Source organism: Sturnira hondurensis, unplaced genomic scaffold, assembly GCF_014824575.4.
Source record: "Sturnira hondurensis isolate 20B ecotype Veracruz unplaced genomic scaffold, ASM1482457v3 Scaffold0007217, whole genome shotgun sequence".
NCBI classification, from domain to species: Eukaryota; Metazoa; Chordata; class Mammalia; order Chiroptera; family Phyllostomidae; genus Sturnira; species Sturnira hondurensis.
In genome coordinates, this window is record NW_028079848.1 from 2,930,291 (window position 1) to 2,945,971 (window position 15,681).

Sequence of the window (15,681 nt, forward strand, 5' to 3'; positions counted from 1 at the left end):
TTATAGAAGCATTGTGAAAACACAGAGAATTCCTAAAAATACTGCACATGCTTCCCCACTATTAACCTTGACTTTATAGCTCATTTGTTGCAAGTACTGAAACGTTGTGTGTATACTGTTATTAACTAAGGCTGTGGCTATCTTCGGATTTCCTTAGTTTGTACTGACTTCCCATTTTCCGACCGAGGAATCTCTCCAGAATAACCTACTACATGTAGTCCTCCTGTCCCCTTAGGGTCCTTCTGTTTGATGCACTTTCTCAAATTATGGCCATGTTCACTGCTCTTGACAGTTTGGAGGATTTACTGGCCAGCCCTGAATTTTACTTTTGGTTAAAAAGGAGGAACAGCCCCCGAAAGAGCCAACTTATTGTTAATTCTCTGGCAAGTGACGACACTTGTACATTGTGGACAAGCTGGTTTCCGAAGACCCGGTGTAGAATGCGGGGATTCTGAGTGGGTCTGAGCGAGGCAGGCACGTGGAAGGGAGCGGTGGGGGGCGACCTGTCATGGCTGGTCCCGGGGCCCCCGGGCAAGGGCAGCACCTGCAGCTCTGCTCATCAGCATGCCCTTGATCTTCAACCCACTCGCCTCATGGAAACAGTCCAGGTCATAATTTGAGTGGGTACGGTATATTGTTACATAATAAAATCTTTATTTTTATTTTGGCAGAACTATTACGGAGCTGCCAAGATGATTTTCTCAGACAACCCGCTGGGTCTGACCTGTGGGATGGTATGCCCGACCTCTGACCTTTGCGTAGGTGGGTGCAATTTATACGCCACCGAAGAGGGACCCATCAATATTGGCGGATTGCAGCAGTTTGCTACTGAGGTAAGACTGATACGTTGTTCTTTCCCCCTCGTAGCAGAAAAATGTTAAAGTAACTCGAATCCTTGGTCCTCTAAACATGACATCCAACATGTTTAGCGTGATACGCAGCTAAAGTGAAGGGGGTATGTATTTTGTGCCGTAAACAGTATTTTCTATTCCACAAGTCAACTACAAATAATGAAACTTTATAAAACCATATGTCACACTAATTGCAATCCCAGAAGGTTATTAAAATACTTTGACAGAAAGTTACGTGAATTAGAGGGTCTGAAAATAGAATGTATTCATCAACTTTGCACAGAGTGTCTCGAGGAGACCCCATTATGCAAGGGCAGTCTTGCTTACCTGATTCTCGCCCCTGAAACTCTCTTTAATCTTCACAGCTTGAAATAACACATCAGTGTTACTCTGTAATATTTGGTGAGTAATAGAGGTTAGGGTACATTCGAACACCCTGAAACTGAACAGTACTCATTACCATTAGATGTTTGTAAACTTACACAGGAGAAGTGTGCGTGCTATTTGGATACTGATATATAATGGAATAAAGTGGAAGCATTTTCCCTGCTTATTTGATGAGTTTGGGCCGAGGCTTTCTCTCTCATGAGCCCTTTGTAAACGGCTGGGCTCTCTGGGGTCTCTCCTGAGGACCCCACCGCCAGGTCAGTCCTCACGTGTCACGCTTTGAGGGGCACGGTAAGACTTTGTAACCCTTGGGGTCCAGTTGGCTGGAAGGCCAATTAAATGCCTGTCAGCCCTAGATTTTTGGTTAATAACTTCCCTATCTGGGTCTGTCACCTTAAATGCGACACGGCCTTTCCATGTAGGAGCCTCCCCGTGACACCCCTCACGCCTCCGCCGCACTGTGCTTTTGGTAATAAATCAGGGTTATCCCCTCGCCGCGCCCTGACAGGCCAATTCTGGGGGAGGGCTCCTGGGAATGAGAAAATTGAAACAATTGGAGGGCGCGCGTTGTTGCAATAAATTCTAGGATTTAATTTCTTTTCTTGCCAAATTCAAAATTGCATTAGGCTTACCTGGCCAGCGCAAGGTATGATCTTTACAACCTAAGAAAATCCTTAGTTGATGGAGAAGATTCACTTGAATTCTCCCTGCATCTGTCTTGGGGGACCCGCGGTCTCTTCATTACACCAAGGCCAGCCTGCCAGGCTGTCTGTGAGTGAAAGGTCACAGGATATGTATATGAACTGACACCGCATTTCAAAACAAAAGGAGTTAAAACAATGTTAGTTCTTCAGTGACCTGGGGCAGAGAGAGAGACAGACAGACAGCATTCCTCTGAGAACGCTCTCTTGATTTTAATGACGCCCCGCCTTCTGAAGCGAAGGTCGGTCTGTCTAAGACAGCATAGGATGGCACCGAAGGCATTCTGCATCAGTCACGGCATTTAGCAGAATGTGTTTTCCTATTGCATTCCAATTATACTTTGTGTAAACGTGGCTTCACCTGTCCCTACTACATCATAAATACAAATCTCCCAGGGAAGTTATGTAGAACAGCTTTCCATTCATTCTTTTAACTTTGCCACTTAGGGCAAGTTATTCCAGAAAGCTCTATCTTCTCTAAGTCAAGGGGCGGTACCCTTAAATGTACCCGACTGTCCAAATGGTGGTGAGGATGAGCAGAGCACAAACAGTGTGCTGGCTTAGGGGACGTGTACTGTCCACTTCCCCTAATACTGCCATTCTCTCCAACTGCTGCACTATTGATATGAGTAGTTAAGTCAGAGCAGAACAGGATGCAAATACTTTTCCCTTCTGGTTGTTTGATAACACAGTGATTGATTTTTGACCTTTAAAGAAATAGAAATCTATTTTTCAACCAAATTAAATAAAGGTTAGGGAAGCAGACTGCAGTAGCATGATATTTTTCAAAATTGCTTTTCCTATAACTTACCAGTGATTTTTAAAATACCAACCCCATAGCCTGCCATTTTTGGTTCAGTCTCTCCCTTACACTCTTCCATTTGCACACGGGCATGTGATTCGGAGGGACTGTGGTAGAGAGAAATAAAAGCATACAGAGGACAGCCCGGCAGTAGGATCGGGAGACCAGCCGCTGTCCTCGTCCTGTGTGTCATTTTTGCTCAGCCCTTTGCCACCGGCCCCGTGTCCACGGGGGCCTTGTGTCAGACGCTCGTGAGCATCTCCAGAACACACAGGCTGTGGGCTGCCTCTCCCCAGGGGCAGGTCTTCCTAGTTCAGTCAGGTCTGACAGTAGTGCTTTAATAAGGTAACTTGGCAATCCAATATTAATAATAATATTTTGGTTTGGGTTTTCTTATCAATTTCATGAGAGTTTTAAAATTTCTCTGTAGAAGTCTAGCCCTTGAAATTGTTATTTGAAACTGTGTTTGAGCCTTGGCTGGTGTGGCTCGGTGGGTTGGGCATCAGCCCCCGAGGCGAACGGTCGCTGGTTCAATTCCCCGTCAGGGCACATGCCCGGCTTGTGGGCGCTGCCTGGACGGGGTGCGTTTGCGAGGCTGTGACTGATGTTCCTGTCTCACGTCGCTGCTTCTCTTCCTTCCCCGCTCTCTAACATAAGTAAATAAAATATTTTCAAAAATAAAAAATAAATGTGTGTGAGTAACTAATTCAATTTTGGAGACATCTTATCACATTTAACAGACCAACTACAGTCTCCTTTCTTCTCAGATTTAACTAATGAATTGTTGCAGGAGGAGCAGGAAGTGAGATTAGACCTTTTTAACTCGTTCCCTAAAGCTTCCAAAGTAACTGTAAGTAGATAATTAGCTTCATGTCAAGTCAGTTTTCTTCTCATATGCAAGAGTGATGGAGGCAATATAGACAAATTAAAATTAAAATTTCCAAGGCTCCAACATTTGACCTGAAATGTTCAAATTAATGAGGGCCAGAAGATCATTATCTAAAATTGTTGCCTCGATGGTGAACTTTTAGGCCTAACTACATTAAATTAGGAAATTGATGTCCGAAACTGGTATTTATTTTTTGCAATAAGCACTCTCGGGGGTTATTTAATACCCATTACATACACCATTTTTCTGGCGTTCACTTCTCAATACTGTACTTTTAGTTCCGTTTCTACCCTTTAGTTGGAAATGGAACCGGCAGGTGAAATTCCAGGCGCACTCAGGGGACTCGCTGAGAAGAGAATTATTCTTTAGGTTTTAGATGAAGCGTGTCTCTCAGTGAGTTTTTTGTCTCACCGCTCATCCGGCATTAGCCCGCGCTTGTCCCTATCTCCTACGTTATGTATACACCGTCACATACTAGCATTTTTAAAATATTGTATTGAGCGAATGCAGTTTCCATCAGTTCAATCAGAACTTACAATGCGATAAAATAGCACAGGAATTCCATCAGTATTGATAATACAAAAAGAATACACTATTATAACTTCAGGACCATTTTACAATTACCCCAACAGTTCCATTTGGCTTCCATGCTACAGCGATCCGTTGGCCAGGCTGGGAATGGAGAAGGAACGCGTGTGTGCGACTTGCTTTGTGAGCAAGTGTTTTTCTGCTGTGTGTCTTTGGAGCACGAAGGCCACCGGCAGCCTTCGGCGTTTGTCTTGGACGGGCGTGCTCGAGGAGAACACAGACACGCGTACGCAGATAAAATAGAAGAGCACGCACGCGCTCCTGAATAATGTACTTTTGTGATACCGTCCATCTCTCATAGAAACATGGAGACAAAGAAAGTAAATGGGTGCGGTCCTCAAATTAAAAACGGGCTCAGCAAAGGTGCACAAACTGAAATGTGAGGTTGGCTGTCTCCAGCCGTGTGCTCTGTCGGTTGCTTGGTAAGGTCATCGAAGGAGTGAGACACACCAGGGAAGTGACGTCGTTGAGAATCAGCCCCGCACGGCGGGCGGGCCTGTGCGAACACCCCGTGTGATCAGGTCCCACTAGGTCGGGATCAACCAACCAACCAACATCGGCTGAGCGTCGGGTAGAACCGGGGGTTGCTGAGGCTGCTTCTAAACCTCAGGTCCTCAGACGCCTCGCGGTTTCTTGGGGAGTGATGAAAGCCGACAACTGAAATTTCGTAGCAAATGCAGTAAGACATGCGTTGCTTACATTAGCACGCTGGGACTGCTAATCCAGTCTCCGTTACTTTTTGTCACTTGGTGTTGGAGGTGGTCAGACCCTCATACAAGAAAAGGATCGGGGTGCGGTGTGGACGTAGTTCGTCCACACCCACTGGCGCGGGCCATCCACTCGTTCTGGTGAGATCTCACTGTAAGAAGTGGCTCAACAGCCCCTGAGACACGTCAGCTACGGCTACGTGACATTCTTTCCATCTTGGATGTGAGGAAACTAAGGATCAGAGCGACTAAAACATCATAGTTGAGGTTAAACGAACTGCTGTTGCTCTGGAGGGTGGGACGTCCTTGGGACTTGAGGAAGCTTCAGATTAGCCTCATGGGTAAATACCGCTCAGGTCCGGTTTATGTGCGAGTAACAGGGGATTCGTGAGCTTCCATAACTGACCTCTGATAAGGGTGGATTTAACCCGTATGATTATTCAGGTGCTCTCCAGGCCCAGGTGATGGCACAGGTCACCCACACATATAAGTTCTGTGGGAACCAGGTGTTCCGACCGCAGGTGCGCGGGATTCCACCTGTCCGCTCAGCCACAGGGACCTTGGGCACGTACCTCTCTACTCACAGAGCGCGGTCACTGTGCCACGGCTAACGTGTACTCACACGCCACTGTGCCAAATAGGTTGTCTACTATGAACATGTAGGCTTAGGCATTTTCATGAATTATGCATGTTACCAAAAAGCGTTTTTTTCCCTTCCAGCCATCAAAAGAGTGTTGTATAGCTAGGTTCCAGGTTTGCAGGGCCTGAGATAATGAACTTTGTGTTTCTCCTTGGAAAAATAACACAGAGCCTCAGCAGGGCTCCGTGCAGTGGGGGACCCTGGCACCTAAGCTGACATCTGAAGTGTTCTCTTAATTGGGGAAGCCTGTACCTGCCCTCAGTATAAGTGGTCTGTACGCAGATTTAGGGACGAGTCTAGCATATTTATGATACTGTTTGGCAAGCTGATCAGTTAGATCTATCAGTTCCTGTACCTCATAAAAAACTGAGATGAGTTGCCGTGATAGTGAATAATAACCAACGATTATCACCAATACCTGTTACGGGCCATTTACTGATAGAATATGGATCACAGGACAGTTGCTGGATTAAAGATTCTTAGTGCTCACTGAACCACCCCAGCCTATATTGTCTCTGAGTTAAATTTCTCTAAACTGCTTTTAAAAGAACATTTTCAATAGTTTGTGAATGCCGTTCATACAAAAAAGGGTAATTATTTCTGGGAGAAAGAAGAGGTACGTGAAAGATGTACATTAAACAGTAATAACATCAATAGCTTGCACCCTGGTGAAATGCTGCTCTCGGGATATAAATGCAAGTAATATCTGCTAAGGCTTGATTTGTGTCTCTTTCTTTTCGCTCTTAATGCAGTGATTAATAGAAAGGCGTGATGTCTTGATAGATTTCACTAAATATCTGACACTTTTCTCCCCAAATCTCTAGAAATCTATTAAAAATATTCAGTGCTGGCACAATGATTGATAATAAAACCGCAGGACTGACGGAATCGCTAGACGATTTTCATCACAATATTTTAGTTTGTTTTAAAAGTATGTGTTTGCACCTAGAGCTTTAACTATAAAGATACATTTCAGAGATTTGGGGCAATAACTTTGAAAAATTGGCCAAAATCGCGTGGTGGTTAGGATTATTTGCTATTGTTTTTATTTTTTCCTGATTTTTTTACAAGTCCGAATATTATGCACAGTTGTGGGCACGTTGTATTTTAGAATGATGGGCCATCATTGATTTGAGTCTCACCAACTTAAAATATGTCCACTTTTATAAATATGTTCTATGAATAGCAGTATAAAGTAGTATGAAGCAGTGTCCCTGTACCAGTGCGAATCCACGCCAGAGGCACAGCACTGTGAGTTAAGATTTAAACCCCGCATTTTTCTCCAAAGTATAATAATAAAAGAAATGTAATAAGTACACAGTAAAAATTAATGGCTGAAGTAACAAGGAAGATAGCAGCGCTCTGGGGCCGCGAGGGGTGTGGAAAGAGTCAGCAGTGAACACCGGACTCAGGCCCTTGTGTTCACTTCCGGGAGGTTTCACCTAACGACGGGGCGGACAGGGCCTCTGACTGTGTGGGGTGATAAGGGCCGAAAGCGTTGGGCGTAGGAGACGGGGGACTCACCCGGCCCCACAGAAGGTTCCACAGGAAGGTGCAACTGCCGTGCGGGGCTGGGGCCGACGCAGAGCTGCGGAGAGAAGCAGGCAACTGTGCCTGGAGGGCGGGGCGCGTGTCTGGTGGCACGTGACCTGCTGCTGTGATGTCTCTGAGTATCCCCCGGGCACTGGAGCGCTGGCTTCCAGAAAGAAGTCTGGTTCTGCCGTTGGGGACGGAGGGATGCTGGGTGGTGGCCCCGTGCACCTGTCCCAGGACGCACGAGGGTCAGAAAGGCTCGACTCGGAGTAAGTCTGCAACAGAAAACTCAAAACCACATGGGAACACGATGTTCTCCCGATGAGTCAGAAATAGTGCCCTAATTAGGCCTGTGAGATACATGGGCAAAGAGTAAAGTTAAATCATTAAATAAACAGTGATGAGTTGGCATGGAAATTAGTTGATGGAAGATGTTTACTAAAATGAGAGCACCAATGAAATGTCAGATTTTTGAACTGGATACGGACACAGGGTTCGTGGGCAAACTGAAGAAAATACAGATCTGAGGAACTGAACCAGGGCACAGAGAGGCGTGAGTGTAAGAGGCATGTTCAGGAGCTGGGAGACCCCAGTGCACTTACGGGAGGGGTCTCTGGAACAGAGGGAGAGAGACTGGTGAGAAGAAGCCTAGAGCAGAGCTGCTGGAGACCTTTCCAGAAGGAAAGGAAAGTGGCAGTCCTTCCCCTGGGCCCGCAGCTGTCCCACTGTAACACGGCGAAGGTCAGGGCCACTAGGGAAGGACAAGAGAGGCCTGACGCAAAGGCCCAAGGGCAGCTGGGCCGACCCCAGGCTGCTCAGCAGCAGTAACAGGGGTCAGAGGTCAAGAGCGCATCTAGCACAGCCTCAGTCAGAGCGGTAAAGAACTTGGTTTCTCCTTTCACACGAGGACACGCGTGAGGGTGTGTTTTCGGGCGTTCTAAACCCCAGGCGGCGTGTCACTTACGCTGTTATAAGAGCTACCAAAACTTAGTTGTTCTTTAGTGTGAGTGACACAAACCTGGAACGAGAGAGAGAGAGAGGAGAAAAAACCAGGAACAAAGAAACTGGCAAATATGGTGTTACTGCAGCTAAACATTGACTGCAAAGTAATAGTAACAGCTCATTCTGGGCGTTGAACTGAAAATACAAATAAAATATCGATAACATTGAGGGGGGTGAGGTGGGATCGGGCAGGGTGGTGCCTAGTGATGTGAGCTCGGGTCAGGGCCTTCCATGGTGGTGGCAGTGGGGACAGACTCGAGAATGTCTTTGAAGACCTTGAGCTGGGCCATGTTACAAATTAGAAAGGGATCACAGAAAATTCAGAAATGCAATTAACTTTCAAGCAATTACAGAAAGGAAGAGGGCCAGGGAGGGGGAGGTGGTAAGAAAACTTCAGGAGAGGCAGGAAAAGGCAAAATGGAACACAAATGAGAACCGCACCAAGAACAAGCGTGTGACACGGAGCACACACCCAAATATATAATAATAGTGCCTAAGTTGATTAAAATGGCCTCTTACAGCCTAAGGGAAACAGTAGGGATGAAACACGAATCCTCTGAGCAGCTAGACGAGGTCTGGAAGGGAACATCCGTCGCAGAGGACGTGAAAATATGAGGCCTGAACAAGGATACACTCTGTAAACACTAATCCTAAGAAAATTAAGGTAGTGGTGTTAATATATAACAAAAGTACAATTTTAGGGAAAAGCATTAATAAAAAAAATAAATCATGAAAAAATATCTTCAAGACATTATAGGTACACTTACATACATATTAACATAGCCTTAATCAAAGTTGGTAAGGTATTGATTAAGGTTTGCTAGAATGGTTTGATAAAACCTGTGAAGGTTTGGTAACATGTACCCAAACTGACCATGTCCTAGATCAGAAACGGTCACATTTATATTTTTCCAAAGACATGGGTACAGACTATATGTTTTTCTACAACACAGCTACCTTAGAAATAAAAAATAAATAAAAACAGTATAAAACAAAAACGACAGCGAACTTAGGTTTGGACACTAAAGGGAACAACACATCTGTAAGGAGCCCTTGAGTAGAAGAGGACGTCCAACCGGAAGGACAAAATGCCGAGACCTGAGCGACTCCCACTGACAGCCTGCGAAACGCGAAGGCGATGTTCCCGGGAGGGTGTGCGGTGTGAAAGGCGCAGAACAGAGAAGGAAGGTTACGCAGGAATAAGGGCCTTCCTCTCCGAGGGCTAGAGGGCGAGCAAAGGCAGGGGGCGCAGTGGGCGGGGCACATCCACAAAAGTGGAAAGAAGGAAACGAAAATAGTAGGAAAAAAAATAAGGAAACTGGGCAGGAAAGCAAAAACAATCTACAAAGCAGAAAGCTGCCTCTTCGGACACAGTCCATCACGTGGTGGCCTGGCATAGCCCGTAATAACCAGCGTGTGCGTTCCGACTGCCTGGTCGTTCCTGTCCTTTTTACTACTTCGTGGGTCTGCCCGAGGGGGGCGGGGTGGGCGGCGGCAGCTCCACAGCGCCTCCTGCAGATGCACGATGTCCCCATCCTGCTGTCCTGGCTCCTGCTGGCCTGTGTCCTCAGCCAGTGTGGCAGGGACTGCCTGACCGTGGACCCCAGCTTGGAGCACACACTCGAGTGACTGGCTAGGCCTGGGCTGTGTCTGGGCGTGAGGACAGTGACAAAAGTCCCTGGAAGGAGCATACTGCTGGGTGAGAAAGAAAAGCCAATGACAGGGAGTGCTAAGGGGCAGCAAGGCAGGGGTGGGGAACCTCCTCGGTGGCTCACAGGGAGGGAGGGAGAGTGAGGAAGTGGGCTTTAAGCTGGTCCTGAAAGGCCCTCCAGTGGCAGCCCCCCACCCCCCAGGCCTGGGCCAGGGCCCGGGGCAGAGCACAGCGCCGGCGGACCCTGCAGGCGGAGGCCCGCGCTAGGTTTGGACCAGCCTGGGAGGCGGGTGGTGTCCAGGACGTCCTTCCAAACCGAGCTACACACTCTGCGTTTTCAGATCCCGTTCGGTCGACCTCCACGGTGTCAGTCGCAGCCTCAGATCTCCAGTACGGCGTCTTGTGTGTTTGTAGTGAAAGTAGGAACTACGACGTAGGAACAACAACAACTCAGGAATCGGTTTCTGTTGTCAGTAACATGAACCACCGCATCCGACTTGGAAGTCGGCCAGGAGTGGAGACACGAAGGCAAGCTCTTAGGAGCGTTACTTCATAGAGAGAAGGTGTCCATACCACAGAGTTGCCGGCTTCCTTCAGTCTCCGCAGTAAATCGCTGGAGGGACGATGACTCTTGATCTTAGAGGCGATGTGAGGGAGGTGGTCTTCTCCCTGGCGGCAGGTGCCACTTTGTTCGGACGTGGCTCAGGGTTGCCCTTTCTCCCCGTCACGGGCTCAGAGTGAACCTTACCCGTGACTGACTGTAATTCCTGTTTACACGCCGAGGACACACGGGCCCTCTTTTACCCGGGAAGCTGGGACTCCAGGGTCTCTGTCTGCCTTCCTCCTCCTGGTGCTGTCACGCACCAGGTTGAAGTAGGAATGGACTGGGACAGCGTGTTCTGATCTCAAGTCGCACGGTGTTTGAACCAGGCCAGAGAGGCCTCACGGTACTGCCGATTTTAAGAACAAGGAAATAATGAAGCGGCGTGCTGAGGATTACTAATGCATGAGTAATTTCAGTAATGGAAAATTACTGAATGGGCGTTCCTCATTCCTGATACGTCTGAGCAGCCTCTTCTTTGGTGTCCTGTGTTAACTGGCAGAGAGCCTGCCAGGTAGCCCAAGAAGATTCTTCTCAAAGGACGAGTGCCGGGAATGATGTATACCCAGTATTTCCTTTGACTTCTTTTACAAAAGGAAGCAAGTTTCAAAGAAAATTACATGGAAGCATCTCATACGAGGCATGTATTGGAGGTAACTAACTTTCAGATGCACAGATAACAATCTTGGTCCATTCAAGCCTTCGAAAGGTAACCTGACTCTCATGCTATTCATTAAATAACTCAAAGAACCTGAAACCAGCAGAAATGAAAATATATTATTTTTATTAATGTTTCTTAGTCCTACACTGAGGAAATCATCTCTCTGTAGAGGTCAGCAGAAATTATGCTTTATTTTATAATGAAATCAAGTTAAATACTTGCAAAACTATAAACTTCTTAAGAGGCATGCAGGACACAACCACCCTTTCAAGGTTCACCCTTCAGCTCGTGGAGATACTCCAAAATTTCCAAAAATATTATCTGTCGTGATGAACGTATGCTTCATTTTTGCTATTGCTTGGTTAATAAGAACAAATAGATTAATTGCGGACTAATTATAACTACCCAGCGTTTGTGTTTATTTTTATTGTGTACCATTTTAGAAAGTAAGAAAGATTACAGTGAGCGTTACCCTCAAATTAGAATTGGTAAATACCCTTGCACTTGCCAAGTTGTCTCTTTTCATGGAGAGAGCTTGTATAATGATTCGAGAATTGTCCTGCTTCCATCCCCAGAGTGTGAAGAGACTGTGGGGGAGGTGGGGCAGGTAGGAATCCCACGGCGCTCTCTGTCGTTTTATCTTTCCATTTTTAAAATCAGGAGACTCTCCCCTGTGTCTCACAATAACATGAAAATTATGGAGAAAAACACTAGCGAAGCCAATTTGGACTGATGAGAGAAGAGCACTTTCCAGATAAGTGAAAGGTCAGACATCACAGGCTGATTATGGGATGAAATGTGTCCGGAAACGCTCCTCCAGAACATCCGGTTAGAAGGGCCCGTCCCCCCAGCCCCGAGGAGGAGGTCACCCGTTTGTGGAAGCCTGCCACGGGGGTTCAGGCATCCTGAAACTCATTCACACCTGGTCGGAGGCCTCTGGTGTGGTCGAGTTCCATGCCCCGGGTTCCAGGTGGGAAGAGGAGCCCTCAGGTTCCTACAGACCTGCAGGGAAAGTCAGATTGTAAGCTGTGAGGTTAAGTGGAAAGACTGATGCAGAGCCCGTAGCAGAGTGCCTAGAAGGCAGCGACTGGCCGCTGAGTGCCTTCACCAGCGGGAAACCTGGTGATCAGCCCCCAGCCAGCTCCTGCAGGGCCAGTCAGAACCCCCCTCTCTGGCTTTGATAATAGAGCGTCCAGGATACTGCAGGGTCTGTACATGGTGGTTATGTGCATATTACCGATGAAAAATAATAGTCCAAGTGCTTCGGCGTGGGTAGGGCAAGGGGCACCTTGGAGAGGATATAAGCATGAGATACTTTCATGGGTCACGGGCTCACGCTCCTCCTAACTCAGAGGAGTTTCTCAGGTCACAGAGCAGCACAGTCGGAAACCAGAGGGGCGCTGCGGGGTTTTTAAGTGCTTCCTTAGCAATTGGTTGTTTGTCCATTTAGTTTAATTTGTTCAGTGCAACGACCAGCTTTTGTTGTTAATAAATTGACTGTTGTAAGTGCAGTAGGCTTGGGAAAGGTGAATTCATATAATATGTATTTCGTTACACATTTGCAATGGAAATCACGCATGGAGGTTGTGTATCCGTAAGGGGGGGGGGTGTGTTGAAAATTGCTATACAAATTTGACAGCGTCAGGGTAAAGAATTCTGGACTCAAATAGCCTTCAGGTAAAGCCCTCAGTGTGTGAGCTGGGCCATAGTTTCAGCATCAGAGAAATAGAAACACCAGCTGTCTCTTTATAACAGGATGGTTGAAATTAAATGAGGTTACGTAAGGGGGTCCGGCCCACACCCCACAGGACAGCTATTATCGCGGCCCAACACAAACTTGCAAATGTACTGAAAACCTGTGTTTTGTTTCTTTTGGCTGATCAGTTTTCGTTAGTGTCTGTGTATTTAACACGTGGCCCAAGGCACCTCTTCTTTGTCCAGCGTGGCCCAGAGACACCAAAAGGTTGGACCCCCCGACTAGAGACTTAGCTTTCAGGTGGGCTCGTAGTCTGAGGCCGCTGACCACCTGCCTCGTTCCGACCGCCGGATGATCCCCACTGGTACGCAGTTCAGTGTTTCTTTGACCGCTCCCAGTACTTTTCTTCTGCAAGTGCCTTGGTTTCGGCTTCCCGTTCGAAGGGCGCTTTCCTTCCGAACAGAACTGCGGGTAGCAGTGTTTTCTTTCATGGCTCAAAAAACACCATCTTCCTGTCTCCTGACTCCCACGCATCCTTTGGAGAGGAAAGCTGTCAAACTTCCCGCCGCTCCCCGACAGGACTGTGTCTTTATTCTTTGGCTGTTTTCAATGCTTTGTGGTTTTGTTTTGTTTTGTTTAACTTGGGTTTACAGTAGTTCTGCTGTGTGCGTGAGTTTCTCTGTACTGACCTGGTTTGTGCTTTTACAGTTTCTCCAATTTGGGCCTCAATGTCTTTCATTAATTGGGGAAGATTTCTGGTCTGCTTCTCTTCGAATGTCACTTTGCGTCATTCTCTGTCACCTGTCCGTTTGTGGTTTCAGCTATCTGCGTGTTACGCCTGTCCCTGTTGTCCTCTCTGCCCCGTGTTTCTTTCCACATCGTTCTTTCCTCTTCGGCCTGGATGGCTTTCAGTGACCTGCCTTCAGCTCACTAGTTCCATGTTGCTTGCCTGTCCAGTCTGCCATTAAATACATTTACTTAGATTTTAATTGTAATTTTGCACCTTTTCCTTCTAATATTTCATATATATATATATATATATATATATATATGTTTTTAACAAATTCCAGTTTCCTAGGAAAGTTCACATTCTTATGATGTATTTTTTTGAACATATTTGTTTATCATGGTTGTTCCAAAAATCTATGTTTGATAAGTGCACTTAATAGATTCCGTATGCATGTCTTTCTATTTTTTTAGCTCTTGGGTGATGTTAGTGTGGGGCTGGTAGCAGGCCCAGGCTGTTTGATCAAAAGCCAGTGAGGGCGACTCACCTTCATTCCAAACGGGCCACGTGGACCCCGGTTGGTCACTTGTCTCCCTCTGGTGTCCCCACTGGAGAGGGGGGCGAGCTGCGGGCCTCAGCTCCACCTAGGGGAGGGGTGAACCTAGCAAGGGATTTCAAAAGTTGAGAAGAAGTTGGTCAAGGTCACCTACCTGACCCAATACAGCTTCTTAAAAAAAAAAATGTACTGCTCGTTTCTATTAAAAAACATGAATGCATTTAAAATATTTTTTAAAAAATGTTTGAGGACGTAAAGGCGAGTTTAAAAATTTTAACCATAGCAATTGGTATCTGCACAGGTGTTCAAAGCAATGAATATACCACAAATCAGGAACCCAGGGCTGCCTCCTCCGGACAAAATGCCCGAGGCCTACGCGGCGAGGATCGCTCTGTTCGGGGCCGGGCCTGCCAGCGTGAGCTGTGCGTCCTTTCTGGCTCGGTTAGGCTACTCCGACATCACTCTGTTTGAAAAACAAGAATACGTCGGTGGTTTGAGGTAATGCCTACATTCGTTTCGTGTTTATAGTATCAAAAATCCTGGGGTAAAACAATTGTGAATATTGCTGGTTCGTAATCCTATAGGCACTTCAGGCTCACAGATGGTATTTTAAATGTTCTTTTTCCAACTGCTCAAGTTTTGATTTTGTTATTCAGTTTGAATTTGCAGTTGGCTTTAAGCAATATTTATTTTAAAAATTCTCTGTCTCATTCTGTGAATTTAAGAGAAATCTCAGCAAAATATTTTATGGATCAAGGAACCAGTGATGGGAAAACTTATTTGATCTCTGTGAATTTTCCCTTTAATGAAGATCTATCTGGGAATTACGGAGCTTAGACATGAGGAGAACCTGGCTCGGTAGAATATTGGGCAATTCATTTTGTTGCATAACAGACATACTGTCCCGCTCACATGTTTTTGGTTTTATATTTGATTCTATTAGAGTCTACTAAAAACGTTGCGTTTTCATGTACATCCATGCAGTTGACTTCATAAATGCCATAAATATGTACCATTTGATATTAACCAGTATGATGATTATATACCAAGATTCAGTCTTGTGATCTTTATTTCTATGAAGAGTGATACCCTGAAATGGGAAATGCTCATTTAGAATCAGTGACTTTCAGATATTCAAGCTGAGCCTAGAAACTGGATTGAGTTTACTTTATTCAAAATACGTGGAACTCTCCAGTGAACATAGATTACATTTATGATCATAAAGAAATGAACTTTATTAAGAGGAGGGAGTGAATGTTGCTGAAGATATTTGGTGTGAAAATGAGAAAGTATATGAGTAGTAAGTTAATAGTATTACTGAGTTTATTGCTATCTTCCTAAATGTCTCGTCTTGGCATCAGAAAGAAGTGAATTTTAAATTTCATTTTAAAAAACCATTTTGCTTATCTGTTGCTATACTTAGCATTAAATTTTGATGGCTACTCAACTGTTATTTAAACAGCCCATTTTTCGTATTTAATAATCACAAAGAATAAATTTAATCAGGTTAGGGCTAAAATCTGTGTTTATGTGCTATGATACCAGAAAAAATGAGTGTCACTAAATGTATGCACTTCAGTATCAGTCACCGACAGTATGCTGAAACAAAGATAAATGTGCATTAATATAAAACTACTTGACTGAATCATCAAACAAAAATTTCACATCAACGGAAGACCCATACAAGTA

At 45.7% G+C, this 15,681-nt stretch overlaps 1 protein-coding gene across 2 annotated transcripts in view; it reads left to right on the top strand.

The window, feature by feature from the left end:
* Nucleotides 1-15,681, top strand: part of DPYD (dihydropyrimidine dehydrogenase) — a 521,728-nt gene that overhangs the window by 147,958 nt on the left and 358,089 nt on the right. For both annotated transcript variants that reach the window (XM_037051359.1, XM_037051360.1), the window contains exons 5-6: nucleotides 672-833; nucleotides 14,294-14,490. In XM_037051359.1, the coding sequence (XP_036907254.1) occupies nucleotides 672-833; nucleotides 14,294-14,490 (359 nt within the window). The remainder of the gene's footprint in view (nucleotides 1-671; nucleotides 834-14,293; nucleotides 14,491-15,681) is intronic.